General features: G+C 40.6%; 1 protein-coding gene, 1 non-coding gene and 1 pseudogene across 2 annotated transcripts in view; 2 read left to right on the top strand and 1 right to left on the bottom strand.

The window, feature by feature from the left end:
• Vps41 (VPS41 subunit of HOPS complex) overlaps window positions 1-24,180 on the top strand; it is a 160,264-nt gene that overhangs the window by 72,484 nt on the left and 63,600 nt on the right. Inside the window, exons 6-7 of the mRNA XM_004668846.3 lie at window positions 6,707-6,769; window positions 10,375-10,440. Coding sequence (XP_004668903.1) covers window positions 6,707-6,769; window positions 10,375-10,440 — 129 coding nt within the window. The remainder of the gene's footprint in view (window positions 1-6,706; window positions 6,770-10,374; window positions 10,441-24,180) is intronic.
• Window positions 4,766-4,868, top strand: LOC123455389. The gene has a single exon (XR_006633878.1). It is a non-coding gene; the product is annotated as a U6 spliceosomal RNA (small nuclear RNA).
• Window positions 19,995-20,464, bottom strand: LOC101593566 (annotated as a pseudogene).

Below are 24,180 nucleotides of genomic sequence, written 5' to 3' on the forward strand. Positions count from 1 at the left end.
GCCCCAAGGTATCTCATGGTATTCTTGCTAAGAAAACAATCCTTTTTTCTGTTTTAGTAAAATTTATAACTGCCATATTTTTGTGTAGTTTCTGAATAAATTTTAAAGTGGTTTTCTTCATATGTTATATTAATAGAATTGAAAATAAATCTTTCAATGCATATATTTTTGCAAATCAGCCCTTACCAAAACTTAGTATTATTAAAATTGAGACAGTCATATGACATGGTAATAATAATATGATAATATATGCTAATAATATGGTAAAGTGGTCAGCGACTGCAATATCAAAAAAACCAGGATGAGGGAATTGGTTCAGTGGATGAAGTGCTTGTCACATATGAGTGAGGCCACCGTCTGGACCCCACTGTCCACATCAGTACCAGGCAGGTGCTGCCCACCTGTGTGCTTGCAAAGGTCACATTCACTTATCCACTCCAATGCTTCTTTCAGTGGCTTTCTTATTTTTTGACAAATTAAGACTTGCATCTAATTATTAATCTTTGGTTCAGTGATAGCCTTTGATATTTGTGTTTGCTTCTGAAGTTACATTTCTGATAGTTAAAATAACTGTGTGTTCAGTTGGGGCTCAGTTCTAATGTGTTTTCTTGGCTGCTCTGGGCTTGAGTTCTGTGACTTGAGATTCACTTGTGTGTATGTTGTGTGCATATGTGTGTGTATCTACATGTATTTACTTTCATCTTACTGGCATATATTTCTAGGCAGTTTTCAGGCTAAATGCACACATGGCGTATCGTCTCATTGTTTGCATATATTTATTGCCTTTGAACACAAACTAGACATATGTATTGTTAAATTCTGTGTTGAAATATTTTCTCTCAAATTTTTGAGATGGAGCTATTTTTTCTGCCATTTTATAGACATCTGTGATGTCAGCCTACTTTTGTTCTTTTATGAAGCTTAAAAAATGTTCTTTGGGGCTGGAGAGGTGGCTTAGTGGTTAAGCGCTTGCCTGTGAAGCCTAAGGACCCCGGTTCGAGGCTTGATTCTCCAGGTCCCACGTTAGCCAGATGCACAAGGGGCGCATGTGTCTGGATTTCGTTTGCAGTGGCTGGCGGCCCTGGTGCGCCCATTCTCTCTCTCTCTCTCTCTAACTCTATCTGCCTCTTTCTCTCTCTATCACTCTCAAATAAATAAATAAAAAATGAACAAAAATTAAAAAATTTTTAAAAAAATGTTCTTTGGAGCTTGGACTAATTATAATGATAACAATAATAATGATAATGATAATAATAAATGACCTTTAATTCAGATTGTTAGTTTGTCTCTAGTTTTGGTCTCTTCATTAATTTTTCCTGGTATGCAATAAGTCCTCTTGACCAACACAATGTGTTCTTTTAATTTCAAGAAAGTTACTTCAGTTATAATTTTAATTATTACTTAAACTCCACTTGTTTTTCATGCCTTTGCAATTCAGTGTTTTAAAATATTTATGTGTACGTATATAATGTGGCATGCACACATTCATGTGTGTGAATATAGGTGCACATATGCCACAGCACAAGTGTGGAGATCCAAGATTTGTGATTGTTGGTGCACATGATATGAGATTTGTGAGCATGGGTGCACATGATCCTAGATTTGTGTATATGAGTATAGTTGCATGTGATCCAAGATTTGTGTGTGTGAATGTGTGTGTTGCAGTCTGGTTCACATTGTTGGCAGAAATTACCTGACCAAGAGCAGCTTTGGTGGATAAAAGGTTTATTTTGGCTTGCAGACCTCAGGGGAAGCTCCACAATGGCAGGGGAAAATGAAGACAAGAGCAGAGGGTGGATAACACCCCCTGGCCAACATCAGGTGTACAATGGCAATAGGAGAGTGTGCCAAACACTGGCGAGAGGAAACTGGCTATAATACCTATAAGCCCACCCCCAAAATACACTGCTTCCAAGAGGCATTAATTCTCAAATCTCCTTCAGCTAAGAACCTAACATTCAGAACACCTAAGTTTATGGGGGACACCTGAATCAAACCACCACATTCTACCTTGGGCTCCTGTAAACTGCTAGCCATCCATGATGTAAAATGCAATGCATTCATAGAACTTTAAGAATTCCCATAGTTTGTTTTTTAATCCATCCTAATGATGTTTAAATATCCCCATAATCCAAAGTCTTTTAACTGAACCATAATACAAAACAATTCCTGCAAACCCATGATGGCACAGAATAAACACTCATAATGCCAAAGATGGCACTGGGCATAGCAAGGAAATATTCAGCCAATACAGGATTTAAACAGGGCAAACATCAAACTCTGTAGCTCCAAGCCCAACAAGTCTAGTCAGTGAAAAGTCTCCAAGTCCTATAATTTCCAACCAGCAGAAAGTCTCTGGAGTTCCAATTCTGCCCCTCCAGCTAGGCTATTCACAGTCCTGGAAAACTTCATCTGGGCCCAGCAGCTTTCCTTAGCAGCCATGTCATGGTCCCAGCATCTCTACTAGGTTTTCACTGCAACCATGGTCCATCCTTAAAGCTCTGTTGGATCTCCATGCAGGCATCCAGCAAACCTGCTTCACACTGCCCCTGGCTGTTTCCAAAACACAAGACCATGTTGCAAATTCAATGACCCTCTCTTTCCTGTATTTCTCTTACTCTACAATACCAGGTAGGGTGCCAGTTTGTTAATCCAGGGGGGAACAAAGCCGACTTTTAAGAACAGGATACTCCTTGAACACTCAGGCCCCTTCTGAAGAGTCTATATTCTTCCTATTGCCCCAGCAGGTCTGCTGGCCCAATCCCAAAGGTTGTAATCTCTCAATTGCAGCTGAACAGGCAGCAGTTTTGGCCCAAAGATTTCATTTTTTCCTGTGCCATATCCCTTTGCTCACTGTAGTCCACTTCTTTCCTTCCTTCCTTCCTTCTTTCTCTTTTTCTTTCTTTCTTTCTTTCTTTCTTTCTTTCTTTCTTTCTTTCTTTCTTTCTTTCTTTCTCTCTTTTTTTTTTTTTTTGAGGTAGGGTCTCACTTTAGACCAGGCTGACCTGAAACTCACTATGTACTCTCAGGTTAGCCTTGAACTCATGGTGATCCTCTTACCTCTGCCTCCCAAGTGCTGGGATTAAAGGCATGTGCCACCATACCCAGCGACAGTAGTCCATTTCTACACAATGCAACCCTACACAAATTTTTCAGGACACAGGCACACTCTCCTGATGCTGTCATCCACCTTATGTTGGCAAGGGGCTGATGTTCATCCTCTGCTTGTGTCATCATTTTCTCCTGCCATCATGGAGCTTCCCCTCGAGTCTGTAAGCCAAACTAATCCCACCTTTTTTTCCCAAAAAGGTGCCCTTGGTCAGGTGATTTTTGCCAGCAGTGTGACCCTGACTACAACAGTGTATGTACACATATGCTATAGCACAAGTGTGCAGGTCTGAGAACAGCCTCCAGTGTCAGTCTCACTTTCCATCTTGTTTGAGAATCTCTCATTTGCTGCAGTGTTTCTGGGGCTGGCTGGGCTGGGGAATGGCAGAGATTCCCCTGTCTTCATCTCCCATCTCACCTTAGGAGCAGTGAGCTCACACCCTCGTGCTACCATGGCAAGAGCCACCTTCACAACCCTCACATTTAATTTTTATAAGAAATGTGAGTACCTGAGCTGGGATTTGGTCTAGTGGTTAGGAGCCCCATTATGCTACTGCTGTTTTATTGTGTTGTCAGACAATTTTCGTTCCCTCTCTGTGCCTCTGTATGTTCCCTCCCCTTAAGATGTGAAGAGTCCCAACATGTACTGCATGGATATTAGGAGAACTGAGAAGTTGGTAAGAGTTAGGTGCTTGGGAGAGTAGCTGGGACAGAGGAAACACTGGGGACCATCCGAGCATGCATTGTATCATATTAGGACTGCAGAGTTGGTCAGGTGCAGTGGTCTGTCTGATGTCCAGTCTGCCTGATGGAGGGGACTTATTTAGCTTCTCCTACATGTACCCTGTGGGGTGGAGGAAGCTGCCCTGTCACCAGGCAAGTCAGGCCTCAGAGGGGATATTGCCTCCACTACCACAATTCTCAGATGCTCCTCATTGTAGTCCAGGAGGGGAGATGTGGGCTTCAGGGTGTGCTGCCCCAGCATGTTCTTTTGGCTGTGGCCATTCACCCAGGAGACTGCTGGGACTGTGGCATAGGGTGCTGTACACCTTGACCACAGTGGCCAAGGTCAGGCACTCACACCATGGCTGCAGTATCCATGGGACCCCTTCGCAGAATACTGAGCTCCACATGCACTTTGCAGCTTTCACCTCCCATCAGGGCCAGGTACCACGGCATCACCACCTACCTTGCACTGAACTGAGCCTTGCAGTCTTGAGGCAATCCAAGTGTAATGGCGGTAGTTGTCAGCAACACACCTATTTCAATATTAGAGATCAACAAAAGAGGAAACTCACCCCAGGCATTAGGAGGTAGTTCCCAGTGGCTCTAATGCTATTAGACTTCTACTTCTATGACAATCCTGGGAATTCTCATACTCTGCGAGTAGGAGTATAAATTAATGAAAAACGTGAACATCTTCATGCCTATGATTTGGCATTTCCATCCCTAGTTACCTACTTTTCAAAATTTCAGTGAGTTCACCAAGAGATTTGTAGAGGATGCTTCTAGTGGCAATACTCACAACAGTCCTGGCCTTACATCAGCAGAAAGAACACATAACTTGTGAAATATTCATACATTGAAATGCTGCATGTCAGTGACAACGAAGCAACTACTGCTATGTGCAGTGGTGTTAATAATCTAAAAAGAGGGCTCGCTTCAGCAGCATATATACTAAAATTGGAATGATGCAGAGAAGATTAGCATGGCTCCTGTGCATGGATGACACACAAATTCGTGAAGCGTTCCATATTTTTTTGGCAAAACAACCAAGGGTGCTGTTTTCCTGATGAACCGGATACCAGCACAAAGAGGAAGGAGACTCAACACAGAGAAAAATCAACTCTTACCAAATCAGAGACTCAGAGCCTCAGAGGCCCCCAACACCTCATCACTGAAGCAGACCAAAAATGAACCCAACATGGCTCAGGGAAATTTTGCGGAAGAGGGGGCGGAAAGAATGTCAGAGTCACATGTTGGGTCCTGATATGCAGAGACATTTATTGTACCAATAACTATGGGCTAACTCCATAGTGCATGACCCATTTACATCAACAAGGAGGGGCCATTGGGAGGGGGTAGGTCATGGATGAGCCTAAACCATGGTACCAAACTGCCTGTATTTGCTGAAAAGAAAACTAATAAATTAAATTTTAAAAAATAAAAATAAATAAATCTAAAAAAATATGTTGAAAGGAGGAGTAAAGACTCTATTGAAGGTGCCACTGATGGAGTAGAAACTCCATTGAAGGTCCCATTGATGGAGTAAAGACTCCATTGATGGTGCCAGTGATGGAGTAGAGACTCCATTGAAGGTGCCAGTGACAGAGTAGACTCTGTTGATGGTGCCAGTGATGGAGCAGTCACTGTGTTCCTATCAAGTGTAGACAACAGCATGACTCACTTGCTGTCCCGGGGATGCTCTGGTACTAAGGTACTGTAGAAAGGAAAAGAACATAGAAGATCTTCTTGGGTTTATTTTTGTCTTCTTATTCCCTTCTCTCATCCTTTCTTCCTTCTTTTTTTCCTCTACCTTGGTTTTTCTGTTTGGCTAGTCTGGTCTCAAATTCATGATCTTCCTGCCTCAGCCTCCCAAGTGCCAGGATTGCAGGTACATACCACACATCTAGCTTGGGTTCTATTACTTGAGTTTGCTGATGATTAGAGAGTTAGATTATATCATAAAAGTTTGCTAAGCTTAAAAAACCAATTTATATCTTTTGTCATATATCTTTGCTTAATTTTATCTTTGTTATTGCTGCTATCCTTAGTCAAGTAAAGAACTTCAGAAAAATGAAAACAAAGTGAAACAAAATAGCTTTAAAGTAGGCATTGACAAGTAGGAATGTCTTGACAGAGTCAGTGCAGACTTATAAATCTGATCTCTTACCACATTGATCTGTTGGTGATATGTATTATATACACACATGACTCCTTTAAAGAAGAAAAAAATAGTTCCTTTAGGGATAGTCTATGCAAAGTACATAAAAGAATGTTAATAACTTGTTCAAATCAATTTCCCTTGTGAAAAATATTATTTGCATTATGTATGGGGGTTGTGCTTGCCACAGATTGTGTATGGGCTTGGGTTTGTGTGTGAATGTGTGTATATGCCTGTTACAGCATGTGTGTAGGGTCAGAGTAGGTGTGAGTGTGCCTCACCTTCTCATGCTCAGGATTCTCCAGGCTCCACCTTCCATTGTCATAAGTGCCCTGGGAGCACAGAGGCATGCCCAACTCACTTTGCCTCAGGTTCTCTGGGGTTGCTGGAGAACTAAACCTGGGCAGGCAGGCAGGCTTTGCAAGCAATCCATCTCCTGAGCCCTCTATTTTATTTTTGAAAGTTGGAACCAAATAGTAAATTTGTGGAAAGTGAAAGGAACTCTACACATGAATGCTTTATAAAAGTGTAATTAATTGTAGCAGAGTGCCCTCACATAACAGAGTGCTTTACATTAGATGTGTACTAGGGATCACAGGACCTTTGAATTTTTTAATGTCTTACTGTTTTATTGCTAGAAGGTATTCTTAGTGACTAAACAGCCTTTTCCTGTTACTGTCATGATGGAACCGATATGCTCTGCTTACTTTGTAGGTGCAGGTACTTGGACTCTATTCTGGGGAAGAATTCCATGAGACTTTTGACTGTCCCATTAAAGTAAGTGTTCAGCAAGTATTGTTTTCAAGAATTTTCTCACATTGGCAATAACAATTATAGTAACTTAGACACTGCTAGATCTGCATGACTTTTGACAGTGTGTCTGTTCAACAACTGATACCTTTAGAATATTGTAACAAACAGGATGTGTGATACATTCTATGTTCAGGAGCTTTTATTGTATTTTATTGTAGTGGGTAAAAATCACACATGCACACATACACTCACACACATATACAATGAGTCTGATGAAAGACTGAAAAGGTAAAAACAATTTTAAGACTGTAGTAGCAAATGGCTGTTCTTGTTATTGCTAGCTTCATCAGTAGAGTGAAGTCTGATGAAGAGCTCTAATATCTGAACAAGGCCAGATAGAGTAGCTGGTTTTCTATGTGGGAGAGCAACATAGAAATAGAGAAGCTATTAATATTTCAAGCTATTCAGGGAGTGGCAAACAGTCTTGAGTAGATGGTACATAAGGAAGATTAGAGCAAGCTCTATCTGTAGGCTAAGAAATTTGGTCTACATCCAATAAATGAGGAGAGAGAGACATGACTGAACTAAGTTTTAGGAAAACTCACATGGTGACTATATACAGTGACTATATACAGTGTATATTGCAGATGCGATAGACAAGAGGCAGCAAGACCAGCATAGAGAATCATTACGGTCAAGTAGCTATTGTATTCGTTAAAGGAAAAAGTCATTTTTTCTTGTTTATTCAAACATTTATTAACGAATGGGTAAAGGAGAGGTAAGATCTGGCCTGTATTTTAGGAAGCTGAATTTTCCAGAATGGAAAGGGTTATATAAACAGTGAGTGACTGGGAAAGAAAGACTAACTAGAAGACTATTGTAGTGTAGTGGACAAGGCATTAGCAGCTCAATACAAGGAGTGATCATGAGGGTTCAACATGGAGAAGAGATGAGTTTACATCCTCTTTAGGAAGTAGTAAGCTGTACTGATGATTTAGCTTAGTGAGGTCAAAGAGAGCAGCCGAGGGTAAGCCTGGGCTCTTGCTTAGTGCTGTGAAGGAATCCATTAGCTACAATTAAGTGTGATTTGGGTAAGGATGTTGCAGATTTTGGCATGAATACAAGCAAGAGTATAGAAGGCTGTTTTATGGAAGGCTTAGGAACACGGGTACAAGCCTCTACATGGAGATTATCCTTTTAAAGTGTGCATACATGCACATTCCTGTATGTGTAAGAGTGTGTGTGTGTGTGTGTGTGTGTGTGTGTGTGTGTGAGAGAGAGAGAGAGAGAGAGAGAGAGAGAGAGAGAGAGAGGGAGGGAGAGAAGGCCATAGGACAGCTTCGGGTATTATTCCTCAGGAAATACTTCTACTGTTTTTAAGATGAGGGTCACTCAGCAGCCTGTGGCCAGTGCTCCCTGGGTATTTGTCCATCTCTGCTTCCCAGTGCTGGGAGTGCAGGCATATACTGCTCCACCCAGACTTCTATATAGGTGCTGGAGATGGAACTCAGATCTTCATACATGGAAGGTGAATGCTTTATCAACTGCACTATTCTAGCCCAAGGTGAAGCCATTTTTATGGATATTTTCCAGTTTAAAGCTACAGTATGAGAAGAGAATAAGAGTTGTCATTATATTGTGGAGCTCTTTAGAAACTCAGATACTGAAAATAAAAAATAGCCAAAATATATCTAAGGAACAGTAAGTAGGAGGCATGGATAAATCCCATAATGGTGACAGGAACATCAGAAAGAGGATTTCCCGAGAGTAGGCAAGAGTGTTCAAGGAGTCTGGAGAGTAAGCTGCAGGAAGAAGGAATGAAAAGCTTTTCATATGGTAACAAGAGTTTACTGATGGCCTTAGTGAGGACAGTGTCAAGAGTGAATTGGAGGTGTTGAGTACAACCAACCAGTAAAGACCCTTCTTTTTAAGTCATGTGGTGGGTAGAAAGAAAGGGCACTGCAGGGTTAATTATTACAAATCATGTTTGCGTAATGGTAGAAATGAGCACAGAAGGGAGTACTCCACAGAAAATGACTGTTTAGTAGAGCAGCACTGAGCAATGTGCTTGTCAGCTTAAAGTGGGAGAGTAGCCTTGGAAAAGTATCCTAGTCCTCAGGCTGCAGGTGAGGTAGCCACAAGAGACACTTGGTTCAGCCTCTGCAGCTGTGCACTGAAGGAGAAGCAGTTAATGCAGTAGCTCCTTTGTCTAATTTTCCTATTCCTGTGAGGAGGAGAGGGTAAGGTCATGTTCTTTTAAGGAATAGAGAAGCCCGTTGTGCATTATGAGGCAGCTTAAAGGACTCATGAAAGATTTTAAGAAGTTGGAACAGTGGAATGTTAGGATGGGTTAGGACAGTGTTGGAAGGAATGTTAACCTGGTAAATAGGATGGCTAGAAGAATGAGAGGCTATATGCTAAGCTCTAAAAATGACAATGTAAGAGAAATCTATTAACTTACTCCACTGAAGGAGGGAAACATAGTTAAAACATGCAAAGTTATTAAAAGCTGAGGGATGTGTCAGTGGTTAAAGGCTTGTAAAACTTGACAGCCTGAGTTGGGCCAGGTTCAATTCCCCAGTATACATATAAAGCAAGATGCCCAAAGTGGCACATGAGTCTGGAGTTCTTTGTAGCAGCAAAAGGTCCTAGTGTGCTGCCCCCCCCCACTGTCTCTCTATCTCTATCTCCTTTTATCTCTGTCTTTTCCCCTTGTTCCCTCTCTCCTCTGTCCCTTTATGTCTCTCTGCTCAAAAATTAAAAATAAATAAATAACAATTTATATTAATAAGCAAAATAAAAAAGTAAAAACAAAATTCATCAAGTCACTGATTTTATGAATATTTGGGAACAAAAAGGTTAAAAAGCAACCTCTATTACTTACATGCATAACAGATGAGTCTCAAAGACAGAGCTGGGCTGGTAGAGCCCTTGGAGCTTCACTATTGCTTGTCACCCCTCTCCATGCACAGCCTGGTGTTAAATATACAGTGTGATCATAAAACCATCAACCCTGACAGAGAGTGGAACAGCCTTGGTGAGGCATGCCTAACTAGGGAAAGCAGCTGAGAACCCTGGGGACAGGTTCTCATCATTGGGAGGCATCTTGGGCAATAAAGGAGCTTCATTTGAATGTCATCTATGAAATGCACTTAGTTATGAATAGTTGTGACATCCTAACTGCCTTTTATATGGAGTCTACTCAGAGGCATCTTCACTCTCCAGAAAGTAGAAAGAATTCAGTCTGGTTTGCAAGCTTCAGTTTTGCTTCAGAGAACAAATAATTAAGCCAGTCGTGGGGGTGCACACCTTTAACCCCAGCACTCAGTTGGCAGAGGTAGGAGGATCGCCATGAGTTCGAGGCCACACTGAGACTACATAGTAAGTTCCTGGTCAGCCTGTGCTAGAGTGAGACCCTACCTCGAAAAACGAAAAAAGAAAAAAAAAGAAAGAAAGAAATTTTATCACAAAACTGTGATGTGCTCAGTTGTTGCAGAGTACTGCTTGATGGAGTTACTCCCTGCATATTAGGTAAGTGTTAGAGTATATTGTCCAAAATGGATAAAAGGTTTTCATTCTTTGTTAAATTCTGGCTCTTAAACCAGGGTTGGGTCTTTTTTCTCTTGTAGATCATTGCTTTGTACCCACAGTATGTGAGATCCAGTTGCAAGCAGTTTGTGACAGGAGGGAAGAAGGTAAATTAATGTGTTCTGTGTCTACAAGGATTGTGGTCTTTGAGGTATATTTAATTTTCTGTCTAATTTATTAATGGTTTTAAAACATTTTATTTATTTAGTTGAGATTCAGAGAGAAAGACAGAGAGGATGGGTGTGCCAGGGTCTCTAGCCGCTGGAAGCAAACTGCAGATACATGCGCCACTTGGTGCATTTGGCGTATATGGGTTCTGTGGACTTGAACCTGCCTCTTTAGTATTCACAGGCAAGTGTCTTTACTGTTAAACCATCTCGCCAGACCTATTGAGGTTTTTTACTGCTGATTATTCTTCAAGAGAATTTCTTCTTTTGTTTTCTTTATGTATTTGAAAGAGTGAGAGAGGAAAAGAGGGAGAGATGGAGAATGGGCACACCAAGGCCTCTAGCCACTGCAAACAGACTCCAGACGCATGTACCACCTTGTGCATTTGGCTTACATGGGTCTTGGGGAATCAAACCTGGGTCCTTTGGCTTTGCAGATAAACACCTTAACCACTAAGCCATCTCTCCAGCACTCAAGAGAATTTCTGATGCATATGTGTACTTGTTCTTGTGTATGCAGATTCTATGTGAAGGCTAGGGGGCAGCCTTGAATGTCATTCCACAGGAAATATTTTTATTTTCCTTTTCTGCTTCTTTTCCTATTTTTGACAGAGTTTCTCATTGGCCTGGGGCTAACCACTTTGGCAGATTGTTTACATAGGCAAGCCTCAGTGTTCACTTGTGTCTACCTCCTGGTGCTAGGATTAATATTTTGACAACATGCCTGGCATTTTTTTTCTGATCTCTAGGGCCCTAACTGAGGTCCTTACATATTTAACTAAGTTATAGCACTAGCCCAAAGGAAAAATTTTAGTTTAATTAACTGTTAGATATCTGTACAGGGAGTTGTAGCATCAGTTTTTTCTACTACATTCCTTTGAAGTGAATACATGGCATAACATGACACTCCAACTGCTACTCGAGATTGGAAACACTGTCTCTTCCACAGAGAGACATTACAAATAATGGCCTTTTTTTCCTCCCAGTCACAGCCTCTTATCCACCCTCTTTCCCCACCTCACAGCCCTCTTTCCCTACATTACAGCGCTCTTTCCTCCACCTCACAACCCTTTTCGTGGGTCAATTCCTGTTGTAGTCTCCGTCTTCCTGCTTAGAGTCGGTTCCTATAGGTGTCTTCAGAGAGATCAGTGTGCATTGTTTATCAGTTAGAGGGTCTTGCTTTGTAGCCCAGACTTGCATTGAACTCACAATTATGCCTCCACCTACAAAATTCTGAGATCATAGAAGTATACTGCCATGCTTAGTTATTTGGTTTTTCCTTTCCCTTAAACATTTATGCTACTGTTACATAAAGTCATGAAGGTTCATACATATGTTTTGTTTCAACTTGAAATTAGGTCTGGGATCTACTTTGAGTTAATTTGTATATATGGCATAAGGTGAGCAGTACAAATTTATTCATTTGCAAGTCGATATCCATTATCCCCATATGATTATGATGTGGAGGAAGAGTTGTATTTATGTAATGAAATGTATAGAAATCTTGTACATAGTGAAGTTTTTACCAGTTTGTTTGGTTACAGAAATCTCCAGAGAAGTTTTTTTCTTCTATTTGTGTATGGTGTAATGATCACTTAAGCAACATGGTTTCACATTTGTGTATTGTTTGTCTTGAAATAGATGATGTAATTGAATATGTTTCAAATATTTTCTTGGGCCAGAGAGATGGCTTAGTGGTTAAGGCACTTGCCTCCAAAGCCTAAGGACCCAGATTCAACTCCCCAGTACCCCCGTAAGCCATATGCACAAGGTGGCACATGCATCTGGAGTTTAGGCAAGCACCTTAATTACTAAGCCATTTCTCCAGCCCAGCCTCTAGAGTTTGTTAACAATGGATAGAGGCCCTGACACACCCATTCTCTCCCTTTCTATCTGCCCCCCTCTCTCTCAACTAAATCATAAGTAACTGAAATATAAAACAACTAATAAGAAATGTTTCTTGCCTTTTTTAATTAAAAAAAAACTTTTAAAATATAATTGTGTAGGGCTGATATGGCTTAGCGGTTAAGTGCTTGCCTGTGAAGCCTAAGGACCCCTAAGGAAGCCTAAGGTTCAAGGCTTGAGTCCCTAGTACCCACGTTAGCCAGATGTACAAGGGGGCACATGTGTCTGGAGTTTGTTTGTAGTGGCTGGAGGCCCTGGCGTGCCCATTCTCTCTCACTCTCTCTCTCTCTTCCCCTCTTCTCTCTCTATCTCTCTCCTTCCCTCCCTCCTTCTCTCTCTCTCTGTTGCTCTCAAATAAATAAAATTTAATAAATTAAAAAATATAATTGTGTAAATTATAATATGAAAATGATTACTTTGATTTGGAAAATGTTAACAAATTTTTAAGAGCTAGTCTTTTTATAACTGTGATGTGGACATTGATACTTTTGAAATATGAATAAAAACAAAAACTACATTAGCCTAATAGTAACTTTGATAATTTTAACTGCAACTTAAAACTAGTACCATAAATAATAAGAACGAGTTGAAGAGCCTGGCACTCTAGCAAATAGTGATCGTCTTGCAGTAGTTCCATGCTATATTATGGATACTAAGTCTTCCATGTAGAGCAAGATGGCAGGTCATATGGGGAGACAGAGATCAGGACATACGTATGTGACTGTGAAGTTAAAACCTCCACCTTTCCAAAACAATTTAATCTTCGAATAAATTTCGAACTAAAACTCCCCAGATACAAATGTAATGTGGAACAAAGACATTTTTAACCTATAAGGACACTCATCTATAGACTGATCTATGTCATAATCCTTGAAGTTATATGCAAACTTCTATAAACAGAGATGAAAATAACTCAGTGATGAGGGGGTCACAAACAGTACAGTGGAGGTCCTACATTGAGATATGTATGTGTGCTGTTTACAAGGATAGTTTAGCAATATCTTATTGTATATTCCAATTTTTAAAATGTCATTAACATTGATTCCTATAAAAATTTGAAGTAATTACAACATACATTTCAAAATAATGGTACAAAGGCAAAACAACATAGCAGGAAAATCCTAAAAAGACCTGGATACATTTTCAGAATTTCCTTTCTAAGGTTCCAGTTTCTTGGGTCTTGAGAGATGGATTGTTATCCCCAAGGGACTAGGGATAGCAGGCTACAGTTCAGGCTAGGGAAGACTTTTATTTTAGGTTTTCAAGGTAACTGTTTAGAAGTTGAATGCCATAGTGGGATTTATGAACTCCACAGCTTGACATATGAGCATAAAATGCTTATTCAGAATTCTGTTTTGTTTCTGTGTTGAAAAAAATAACTGAAAAAAAAAGAAGCACATATTTTGAAAGAGCTATCAGAAAGAGCTTTGAAAGCATGTGAGTCTGTGGGTGGGTGTGTGGATGGATGGATAGATGGATGGTGCGTGTGTGTGTGTGTGTGTGTGTGTAACCTTAAATGGCAGGAATTACATCTAATACATGAGCACAACCAATGAAGTTTCTGTTTTCGAAATAAAGCTGTCATTGCATCTTATCTGGATTTTTTTGTTTTTAATTGCACATCTTTCTTTGTTAGCAACATAACTGTAGCTTAGTGTATCCGTTTCTTTTGAACTATGAAATATGCTTCAATAATAACTGATTCTACTACTTTTGACAAATTATTAAATTGCGTAATGCTGTTTGCAGTAGAGTTCAGTTTTAGAAAAGAGGTAGTCAGCTATTTGATGTTTCAGGGTATTTTGGCTGCAGGGACACATTGTTCTGTAAGCTGGAAAATGTCAGTCAGCAAATAAGAAAAGGAATGGTGTGAATGTGATGACAGAATGTGCTTCCCTGTCCAAGGCAGGATGCTTATAGAAGGTTTTACTGGAAGGGTGGGTAAACATCACAGCTTTTGAATCCTGTTTCAAAGGTGATTCAATGGAATATCTTCTTTAAAAAATAATTAGGACATTTTTAAAATTGTCTTTATTTTTCCAGATTGATTGAGGTATGTCTGACAAACAGGACTGTATATGTTTAATGTGTCCAGCATGAGGATCTGACATAGGTGCATGTTGTGAATTGGTGGTCATAGCCAAAGCCATTAACATACTCATTACCTCATACTTAACCTTTTCATGAGTGTGATGAGAGAAGTTAAGATCCAGTCTGTAAGTACATTTCAGTCATCCAGTTATCCATGGCTGCCAATGTAGCCACTGAAGTATTCATGAGAGCTGCAGAAGTTCTCGTCTTCAAATGCAAAGTCTGTGCCCTCTGACCAACATCTCCCATTTTCCCCTCACCTAGCTACAAATGGTTTTGGGATTGAGATTACCATGGAGCTTTCTCATACTTCTGTAATCACTAAACATGAAAAGTCAAGGTATATTTTTATGTGTTTATGTCTGGTTAGGTTAGAGCTATAGATCTCAGAGTTAGGAGGATTATATTAATTATCCTTTTCTCTCCACTCTTGGGGGCTTTGGCTCTCCAGGATAATTCTAAAAATTGTCAAGTGCTTGGTTAAGGGCATATATACATGCATACACACACACATACACACATATATATTTTATCACAATCCTAACCATTGTACATTTCAAGTGAATCCACTGAGCTTTTTCTTTTTTAAAGAATTAAACATATATGTTTTCAGGCTTTCTAGTCAATTCAGTATTAAACCAAAGGGGTTCACCAAATTTATGTCCTAATGGTTACATGTTGCACCATTGAAAAATACCTTTATTTCTTCTATGTGCTATGTTAGAAATTGTGCTTATATTACAAGAATTTCATGCTGTCAACTTACCACAATTGAAAATAAAACCTTCATAATGCTTTCTTTCATTAGAATGTAAGATTAAATTGCAAAATAACTTCTGTTAACATGTATTTTTGTGGGCTTCTCAATTTATTCTGGACTGATTGAGGCTAAGAATAGAAGTAAATTCAGTAATTATTTTTAGTGTCAAAATGGGTGTTTTTAATATTTTGGAAATTTCTCATTTGTGTCAATGCTTTATTGCTGTGTCAATATGTTTGATTCTAAAAGTCTCATAATGGTTTGTATGGCGAATGAGAGTTGAGAGAAGGACCCATAATAGCTTCGTTTTCCTGAATGAGTCCTTGGCTTCAAACCCATGGAATGCCAGATAAGAATAGGATGCTTTAAGGAGCTCAGCCAACTCTTCTATAAGTGGTATTTCTGTATTGACCCAAGCACCTACCTAGATTCTTTCTCTGCCTGAAGCCATCAGACAATGATTGCTGCTTAGTAGTAGTATCTTTCTTTGCATACTTAATTGAAAGAATCATCACATCACACAGAGGTGCTGTGTTTTCTTGTGGAGCTGAATATCAGTTGACTGTCATTTACTTGTCTTCCTTCCTCTCTTTCTTTTTTTTAAAAAAAAATTTTGTTCATTTTTATTTATTTATTTGTGAGTGACAGAGACAGAAAGAGGCAGATAGAGAGAGAGAGCATGGGCATGCCAGGGCTTCCAGCCACTGTAAACAAACTCCAGATGCGTGTGTCCCCTTGTGTATCTGGCTAGTGTGGGTCCTGTAGAATCGAGCCTCAAACCGGGGTCCTTAGGCTTCACAGGCAAGTGTTTAACTGCTAGGCCATCTCTCCAGCCCCTTCATCTTTCTTAAATAGGGATGTGAGGGTCAGGCTTGCAGCCTTTGTCAGTTAGCATCACTCCTACAAACTGAACAATCATTCTGCAGGAATACATGGCTCAAATCCGCATGTTGAACACATTTTTCTGTAAAAGTCTGTTGCAGTTACTTTCTGTGTGCTGGCACAAACACCAATCTGGACAAAGCTCTTTCTTCACCTCATAAGCCAAATCTCACAAGTCCATAGTTCCTACTGCACTCAGACCTTTCAAGTACGAACAGAATAGTCCGTCAAGCTCTGGTTGGAGCACTACCAGGTGTATCTTAGGCCAAGGTTTCAAATCTTTCCACATTCCTTCCACAAATCAGTTCCAAATGACCAAAAGCCACACAATCAGGTTTCTAGCAACAGCTACCCCACTCTTGCTCATTCCTGGTACCAAACACCAGACCAAAACCAGCTTGTGGGAAGAAAGAAATGTTGGCTTACAGGCCTGAGGGGAAGGTCCATGATGGTGGCAGAAAACGTTATGAGCAGAGGTTGGACATCACCTCCTGGCCAACATCAGGTGGACAACAGAAGCAGGAGAAAGTGCCAAACATTAGCAAGGTGAAGCTGACTGTAATACCCCTAAGCCCACCCCCAACAACACACCTCCTCCAGCAAGGATCCAGTTCCAGATTGCTACCAGCTGAGTGCTAGCGCTCAGAACACATGCGTTTATGGAGACATATGAATCAAAGCACCACACGGTCCAAGTTAGTACAGTGTTTCAAAACAGGTGGATTTTAGATTTCTAGAAGAATATTGATGGAGCAGCATTGGCAGGTTGTTGTTAATTAGTCAGAATGGTAATCTGGTTGGAAAATGATTATTCCAAGTCATTGGAGAGGGTAATAAGAAGCATACAAATTTTACTATGGGGTATTTTTGTAATATTTTATTTATCTTTAAGCATTTTTAACTCCTTTTACTGTTTTTTTTTTTCTTAATTTTCAACCAATGTTTCTCTGATGTTTTTACCACTGACAATTAAAACAGGCTATATGTCAAACAACAGTAATTTGCTGCTTTGCCCTACAACAAGAGATGACTTGGGGGACCCCATGGGTATCAGGAAGAAGGTATTAGAAAGCTGGTCCTTCAGGATTGAGGCTGATTCCATAGGATCTGTTGGCTTAAAGAGGAAGGAGTTTCTTTCATATTGGATGCTGCCAAGAAGCTTGAATCATTGCATACCCAAGCATCCTAACCAGTCTCATCTAGCAGGAGGAAAGGGAAGCCAAAGCTCTAGGGTGACCATAAAGAAGCAGCAGTATTCTGTCAGCCAGGATGAGGGAGGCCTAGCTTTTTTAAGGTATTCATCCCACATGGTTTCAAGTGGTCATGTTTTGTTTATGCCCAGAGCAGCTCTGTGTGCTGGTGGTGCTCTGTTTGTCAGAAGACAAGGCCCACTGTGAGTGCCAGAGCAACTACCAGACATCAGCGTTCCTCTTTCTCAGTGGGAGCAAATCATGGGAGCAAATCACTTGATAGGATGCTTGGTGAGGTCCTTTACCAAAGTGTACGTATGGTCCCATTGCATTGTCTGTAAATGTGAAATTATGTATATGGGCATAATTTGGGAAGGGCTGTGAGTACTACAAAAGTATTTGTATCTGAGGATTATGAATATTGTTTCTATCCTTTAATCAGAATTCATTTGTATATTTTGTAGGATGTGTCATTGATTTTGTAATAATTAAACAGCAAAAGAATGTATGAAGTCAAGTGAATTTAGATCTGGCTTTTAACTAAGATTTTTTCAGTGTTTTAAGTTCCCTCTGTTGTTAACATTTCTTGTTAGCTTGGTTTTGTTTAAGAGTCACGTGATTCTCCATCCTGTGGATCTGTTTGATTTGCTTGGCTGCTGTTCTGTTGTTGAACTATCAGGTTAGTGTTTATTAACAGCTATGCTGTATGAAAGCTAGAAATGATTTTTATCATAAATATTAATGTTTTGTTAAAGATAGGATCTCAGGCTTGTCTTTAACTTGAGAATTAGCCTAAGGTGACCTTGAACCTATGATCTCCTGCCTCCATCTCCCAAGTGCTGGGATTACTGGAATGCACTACCATGCTTGATTTATATGGAGCTGTGGATCAAATCTAGGGCTTTGAGCAAGATAGGTGTGCTAGTTTCTTTCTTGCTACTGTAACCAAATACCTGACCAGAAGCAACTTAAAGAAGGAAAGGGTTGATTCTGGCTCAGTTTTGTGGAAGTACAGTCCATCAAGACAGAGAAGACATGTCAACAGGAAGCCACCAGTCACATTGTAGTCACAGTTGGGAAGCAGAAGACTAAAAGGAAATGTGGCCAGTCTGTAAAACCTCCCAGCCCACCCCAGTGACACACTTCCTTCAGAAGGGTCCACCTCCCAAAAGTTCTGTAGCCTTTTCCAACAGAGCCACCAGCTGGGAACCATGGGTTCAAACACTTGAGCTAATGGGAGATAGTTTACAATCTGACCACAACAGGAGGCAAGCACCAACGGAAGCACTCCCAACCTATAATGCACATTCTGCGATTTCTCTGATATTTCCTTGGTGTATACGTTATGTTATGATTATGCCCATCTTCCCCAATGGTCCCTTTCAGTAATAGTCCCTCTTCAGCTGACTGTATCTGGCTTATTTTATTTCATTATTTCATTTAACATGATGGTCTCTAGTTTATCCATTTTAGTACATGTGGTTTTCATTTTTCCTTGTGGTGAAATAATCTATTATGTATGCATACATACCATAGACCCATGCAGGACCCAGGCTGACTCCTCAACTTAGCAAATGTGACTGGTGCCGCAGTAGCCATGGACGTGCACATATCACTAGAGTGTGCTAATAGCATGCAGGACTTCCTCAACCCTCCATTCTTGGTATCATGTTATTTTTACTAACAGCCGATTCATCTCAGCATACTTTTTTTGTGTGTGTGTGGTTTTCAAAGTAGTGTCTCACTATAGCCCAGGCTAACCTAGAATTCACTCTGTATTCTCCGGCTGGCCTCTAACTCACAGAGATCCTCCTACCTCTGCCTCCCTAGTGCTGAAATTAAAGGCGTGCATCACCACGCCTGGCTCTCAGGGTACTTTTAACAAAATTACTCAGTATTTTTTCATATTTTTCTTGGCAACTTGTACTAATTTTGAGACATCTTTGTTCAGATCATTTGCCCATTTATTGAATCATTTGGTTTTTATGAATTTTAAAAAATCTTGTATGTGCTAGGAGTGGTGGTGCATGCCTTTTAATCCAAGCACTCGGGAGGCAGAGGTAGGAGGATTGCCATGAGTTTAAGGCCACCCTGAGACTACATAGTGAATTCTAGGTCAGCCTGGACCAGAGTGAGACCTTACCTCAAAACACCAAAAAAAAAAAAAAAATTTTGTATGCATTCTAGATATTAATCCTCTGACACATGAAGAACTGTCAGATATTTTTTTTCTCTTATTCTGTAGGCTGACTCTTCACTTGGCTGTGTAGACTCTAGAAATCTTAGAGCATAACTTTTGTCTTCTATTTTAAATGTTTTGCTGGCATTAATTCCTAGGATTATAATTAAGTCAATGGATCTAATTAGGTTTTAGGCATTTGATACACACTCTCAAAATTAAATCCTAGAAAACTTATACTCATGTATGCCAGCTATCTGTAACAATAGGTTTTCTCTTTGCCAACCAGTATTTTTTTTAAATTGGCAATTTAAGATGCAAAGTACTTTATTTTTAAATGTCTAAAATTTGAAAACAAGGTAGCTCAGGTTAAATAATAGTTTTCCAAAGCTGAATGTGCGGGTGTGGAGCTCAGTTTTTCTGGCTGAAATACAAAAAAAAAAATTGCTAACACCCCTAGGTGGGCACCTACTATTCTGATGATCTGTGAGTAGATGAACTGATCAAACTCAGCTGGTAATGTCCCTTTTTTTCCTTGGTAAGGGTTTAAAAAACTTAAGATATTGTTCTGCTCTTACACAGACAGCTTCATTCCAAACGTCTCCTGGGAGGCATACACCATATACAGGAAGCCGTCTTCATCCTTCTCACTCTCATACACCTCAGAGATAGGTGTGGACACACCATGCTGTGCCCGTTCACCAGGAGGAAGAAGGCTTGATTAGCATTGAGCTGTAGGCGCCTTCTAATTATCTTGATGAGCTCGCTCATCTTGATGTGGTCAGGTACAAGGAACTTGGTTTTATCCAAGACAGGCAGCTGCTTCTCACCCTTGTATCGTTCTATGATTACCGGGATCTTGGTGGGATGCTGCTCTCAGGTAAGCCAGATAAGCCGGACATCTTCTACTCTCTGTTCGAAGGAACGGTGCTGCTTGAAGGTCTTTTCCGATGGCATGGTGCAGGAGTCCCCTGCTCGGCGAAAGCTCACCAACCAGTATTTTATAATATCTTTTAATTATTAGAAATTTTTATTGAATTAGCCACTTACTTTGTGATAAGTTTGAGTGTGTTCCTTGCTCTGAATAAAATCAGGAAGAGAAGCCAGGCCAGAGATGGCTGTCTGCTCAATATTTATTGTCAGGTTGAGCACAAATTCTTGCTCTTTACTGAAAAGCCTACAACCTTTCCTCCCTTCCATTTTTATCCAAAATCTAGAATAATTGCTCTTATTCCCAGGGAGATACTTAATAGAAGTCTAAATGAGACTTTAGAAACTGAAGTAGATTAGGAGAGGGTGAATAGATGCTATCTTGTAGATGTGAACCTGTCCAAACCCCATCAGTTCTGCTACTTCTTAATAGAGGCTTTTGTGACCATGATCCCAGTTAGAACCAGTTTTTTATAAAGGTGAAAACATAGTGATTTGTACTATATGAAGGCAAACCATTCATTGGTTTCTTCTGAAGCGAGAATCTCCATCTTTATTTTCTCCCTGTGCTTTACTTTGAACAGGTAGAAGCACTTATTGAAATACACAAAACCATGTGTCCAGGCAACTTTTTATGATATTAAAGACAGCCGGGTTTTTTTTTTTTTGTTTGTTTTTGTAGTTTTTTTGAGGTAGGGTACTACTCTAGCCCAGGCTGACCTGGAATTCACTATGTAGTCTCAGGCTGGCCTCAAACTGACTGCAATCCTCCCACCTCTGCCTTCCAAATGCTGGGATTAGAGATGTGTGCCAGGTCCGTCCCTTCATCCTGTTCTTTTCCAGACACTCACTGTATAAACGTCTTCTATCAATCGCCCTTCTACAATTGAGATAATGTTTAGTTAAAATGGAAGACAATGTTCGCTGCATAGTTACATGACTTCAAATTTAATCACTCATTGGGTAATTTGTATGTTCTTTTCCTTAACACTGAAAGAGTCTGACCTTCAACCCAGGCACAAAGAAGTAGCCTCAGATGACTACAAACTGAAAAGGGATCTTAGGTTTACTAAGCCTAAAAAAAAAAAAAAAAAAGTAGGATGTCTGTGGTGGTTTGATTCAGATGTCCCCCATAAAATTAGGTGTTCTGAATGCTGGGTTCCCAGCAGATGGAGATTTGGGAATTAACATCTTCTGGAAGCAGTGTATTGTTGGAGGTGGGCTTATGGGTGTTATAACCAGTTTCCCCTTGCCAGTGTTTGGCATACTCTCCTGTTCCTGTTGTCTACCTTATGTGGGTCTGGGGGTGACGTCCCCCCCTGTGCTCATGCCATCATTTTCTCCTGCCATTGTGGAGCTTCCCCTTGAGTCTGTAAGCCAAAATTAACCTCTTTTTCCCACAAACTACTCTTGGGTGGGTGATTTCTGCCAGCAATGCAAACCTGAGTGAAATAGTAAAGCAGTACTGAGGAGTGGGATTGCTGCTAGACACTGCTAGACTGTGTGGCTTTGGCTTTTTGGAGCTATTTTCAAGAGGAATGTGGAAGGATTTGAAACCTTTACCTAAGAAATGCCTTGCAGTGCTGTAAATACAGCTTGATGGACTGTTCTGGTCAGAGCTGAAAGACTTAAATGCAGTTAAGAACTATGGACTGTGAAGTTTGGCTTATAAGGTTAGAAAGAGCTTTGGACTGCTTGGACTGGGCTAGCACTTCGTGTGAGGCTTGCTGTTATGCCTGTGTCCTGAGAAGTTGTGAAGAGTTGCTTTGCATAGAAATGAACTGGTGTGAGCAGAGGGACATGGCACAAGAAAAAAACAAATCTGTGGGTGAACTGCTGCCCATTTACCTGTTGTTGAGAGATTACAGCCTTTGAGATTGGGTCAGCTGACATGCACTGGGGCAACAGGAAGAATGTAGACTCTTTTGAAGGGGTCTGAGTGCTCAAGCAGTGTCCTGTTCTTCAAAGTCTGCTCTGTACCCCCCTGGATTAACAAATTGGCACCCTACCTGGTATTGTGGAATATAAGAAATGCAGGAAAGAGAGGATCATTGAGTTTGCAGCACGGGCTTGTGTTTTGGAAATGGCCATGGGCAGTGTGAAGCAGGTTCACTGGATGCCTGCATGGAGACCCCATGGGATGATGAGGATGAACTGTAGATTGCAGTAGAAGCTCAGTGGAGATGCTGGGACCACAAGATGGCTGCCAAGGAGAGCTGCTGGTCCTGGATGAAGTTTTCCAGGACTGTGAGTAGCCTAGCTGGAAGGGCGAAATTGGAATTCCAGAGACTTGTCACTGGCTAGTGTTGTTGGACTTGCAGCTACAGAGTTTGGTGTTTGCCCTGTTTAAATCATGTATTGCTTGAGTATTTCTTTGCTATACCCAATGCCATCTTTTGCATTTTGAATGTTTATTCTGGGCAATTATGGGTTTGGGGGGGGATTTGGGGTATTAGGGCTCAGTTAAAAGATCTTGGACTATGGGGATATATAAACATCATTGGAAATGATAAAAAACTATGGGGACTTTTAAAGTTGGACTGAACGCAATGTATTTTACATCATGTATGGATATCAGTTTATGAGGGCAAGGGCCGGAATGTGGTGGTTTGATTTAGTTATCCCCCATAAACTTGGGTGTTCTGAATGCTAGCTTCCCAGCTGATGGAGATTTTGGAATTAACTCCTCCTGGAAGCAGTATATTGTTGGGGGCGGGCTTATGGGTATTATAGCCAGTGTCCCCTTGCCAGTGTTTGGTACACTTTCCAGTTCCTGTTGTCCACTTGATGTTGGCCAGGAGGTTATGTTCACCCCCTACTCATGCCATTGTTTTCACCTGCCATCGTGGAGCTTCCCCCTTGAGCCTATAAGCCAAAATAATCCTCTTTTCCCACAAGCTGCTCTTGGTTGGGTGATTTCTATCTGCAATGCGGACCTGACTGCAGCAATGTCCACATGGAAGATTCTGTTACAAGTAGAATGCTCACAGTCTTTTCTAAGCTGTTTGCAGCTATGAATTTGCAAGTGCTGAAATTAAAGTCATACCTCAGTCATGGTACAGCTGATGTTTTTGTTTATATGGGTGCATACATTGGTACATAAGTTTTTATCTGTCATCTGTAGCTTTTTAATAATATTTTATTTTTATCTATTTGAGAGAGGGAAAGAGGCAGAGAGAGAGAAAAATAAATGGGCACGCCAAAGGCTTCTAGCCTCTGCAAACTGCAAACGAACTCCAAATGCATGTGCCACCTTGTACATGTGGCTTAGGTGGGTACTGGGAAATTGAACCAAGGTCCTTTGGCTTTTCAGGCAAACACCTTATCTGCTAAGTCATCTCCCCAGCCCTGTAGCTTTTTTGAATGTAAAGGGAAAGGTTCCTGAATCACACCTCTAGTGTTTAGCTCCTTTTGTTCATGTTTAATTCCAAACCTAGGGTCATTGGATCTCACTTCATGCAGACACAGTGTTTCTCAGTCTCACAACATTGGTTTGTCTACATAATTTTCATAAAATTAAACTTCAAGGGCTTTGAATCTTGTTTGCTTAAATATTGCCTGTGAGCAAATAGCCAATCAAATGTGCCTTGAGGATCTTCTGTGATGAGACTGTCGACAGCTGCAGCATTTGGTCTGCATCTGCTTTTCAACATGGTAAGATGCCTCTACTGAAGGGAGATTGTAAGGGCCTATAACTTGTACAGAGGGTCATCAGTGAGTGTGAGTATAAAGCAGTGCTACAT

This window comes from Jaculus jaculus, chromosome 16 (genome assembly GCF_020740685.1).
Source record: "Jaculus jaculus isolate mJacJac1 chromosome 16, mJacJac1.mat.Y.cur, whole genome shotgun sequence".
Taxonomy (NCBI): Eukaryota; Metazoa; Chordata; class Mammalia; order Rodentia; family Dipodidae; genus Jaculus; species Jaculus jaculus.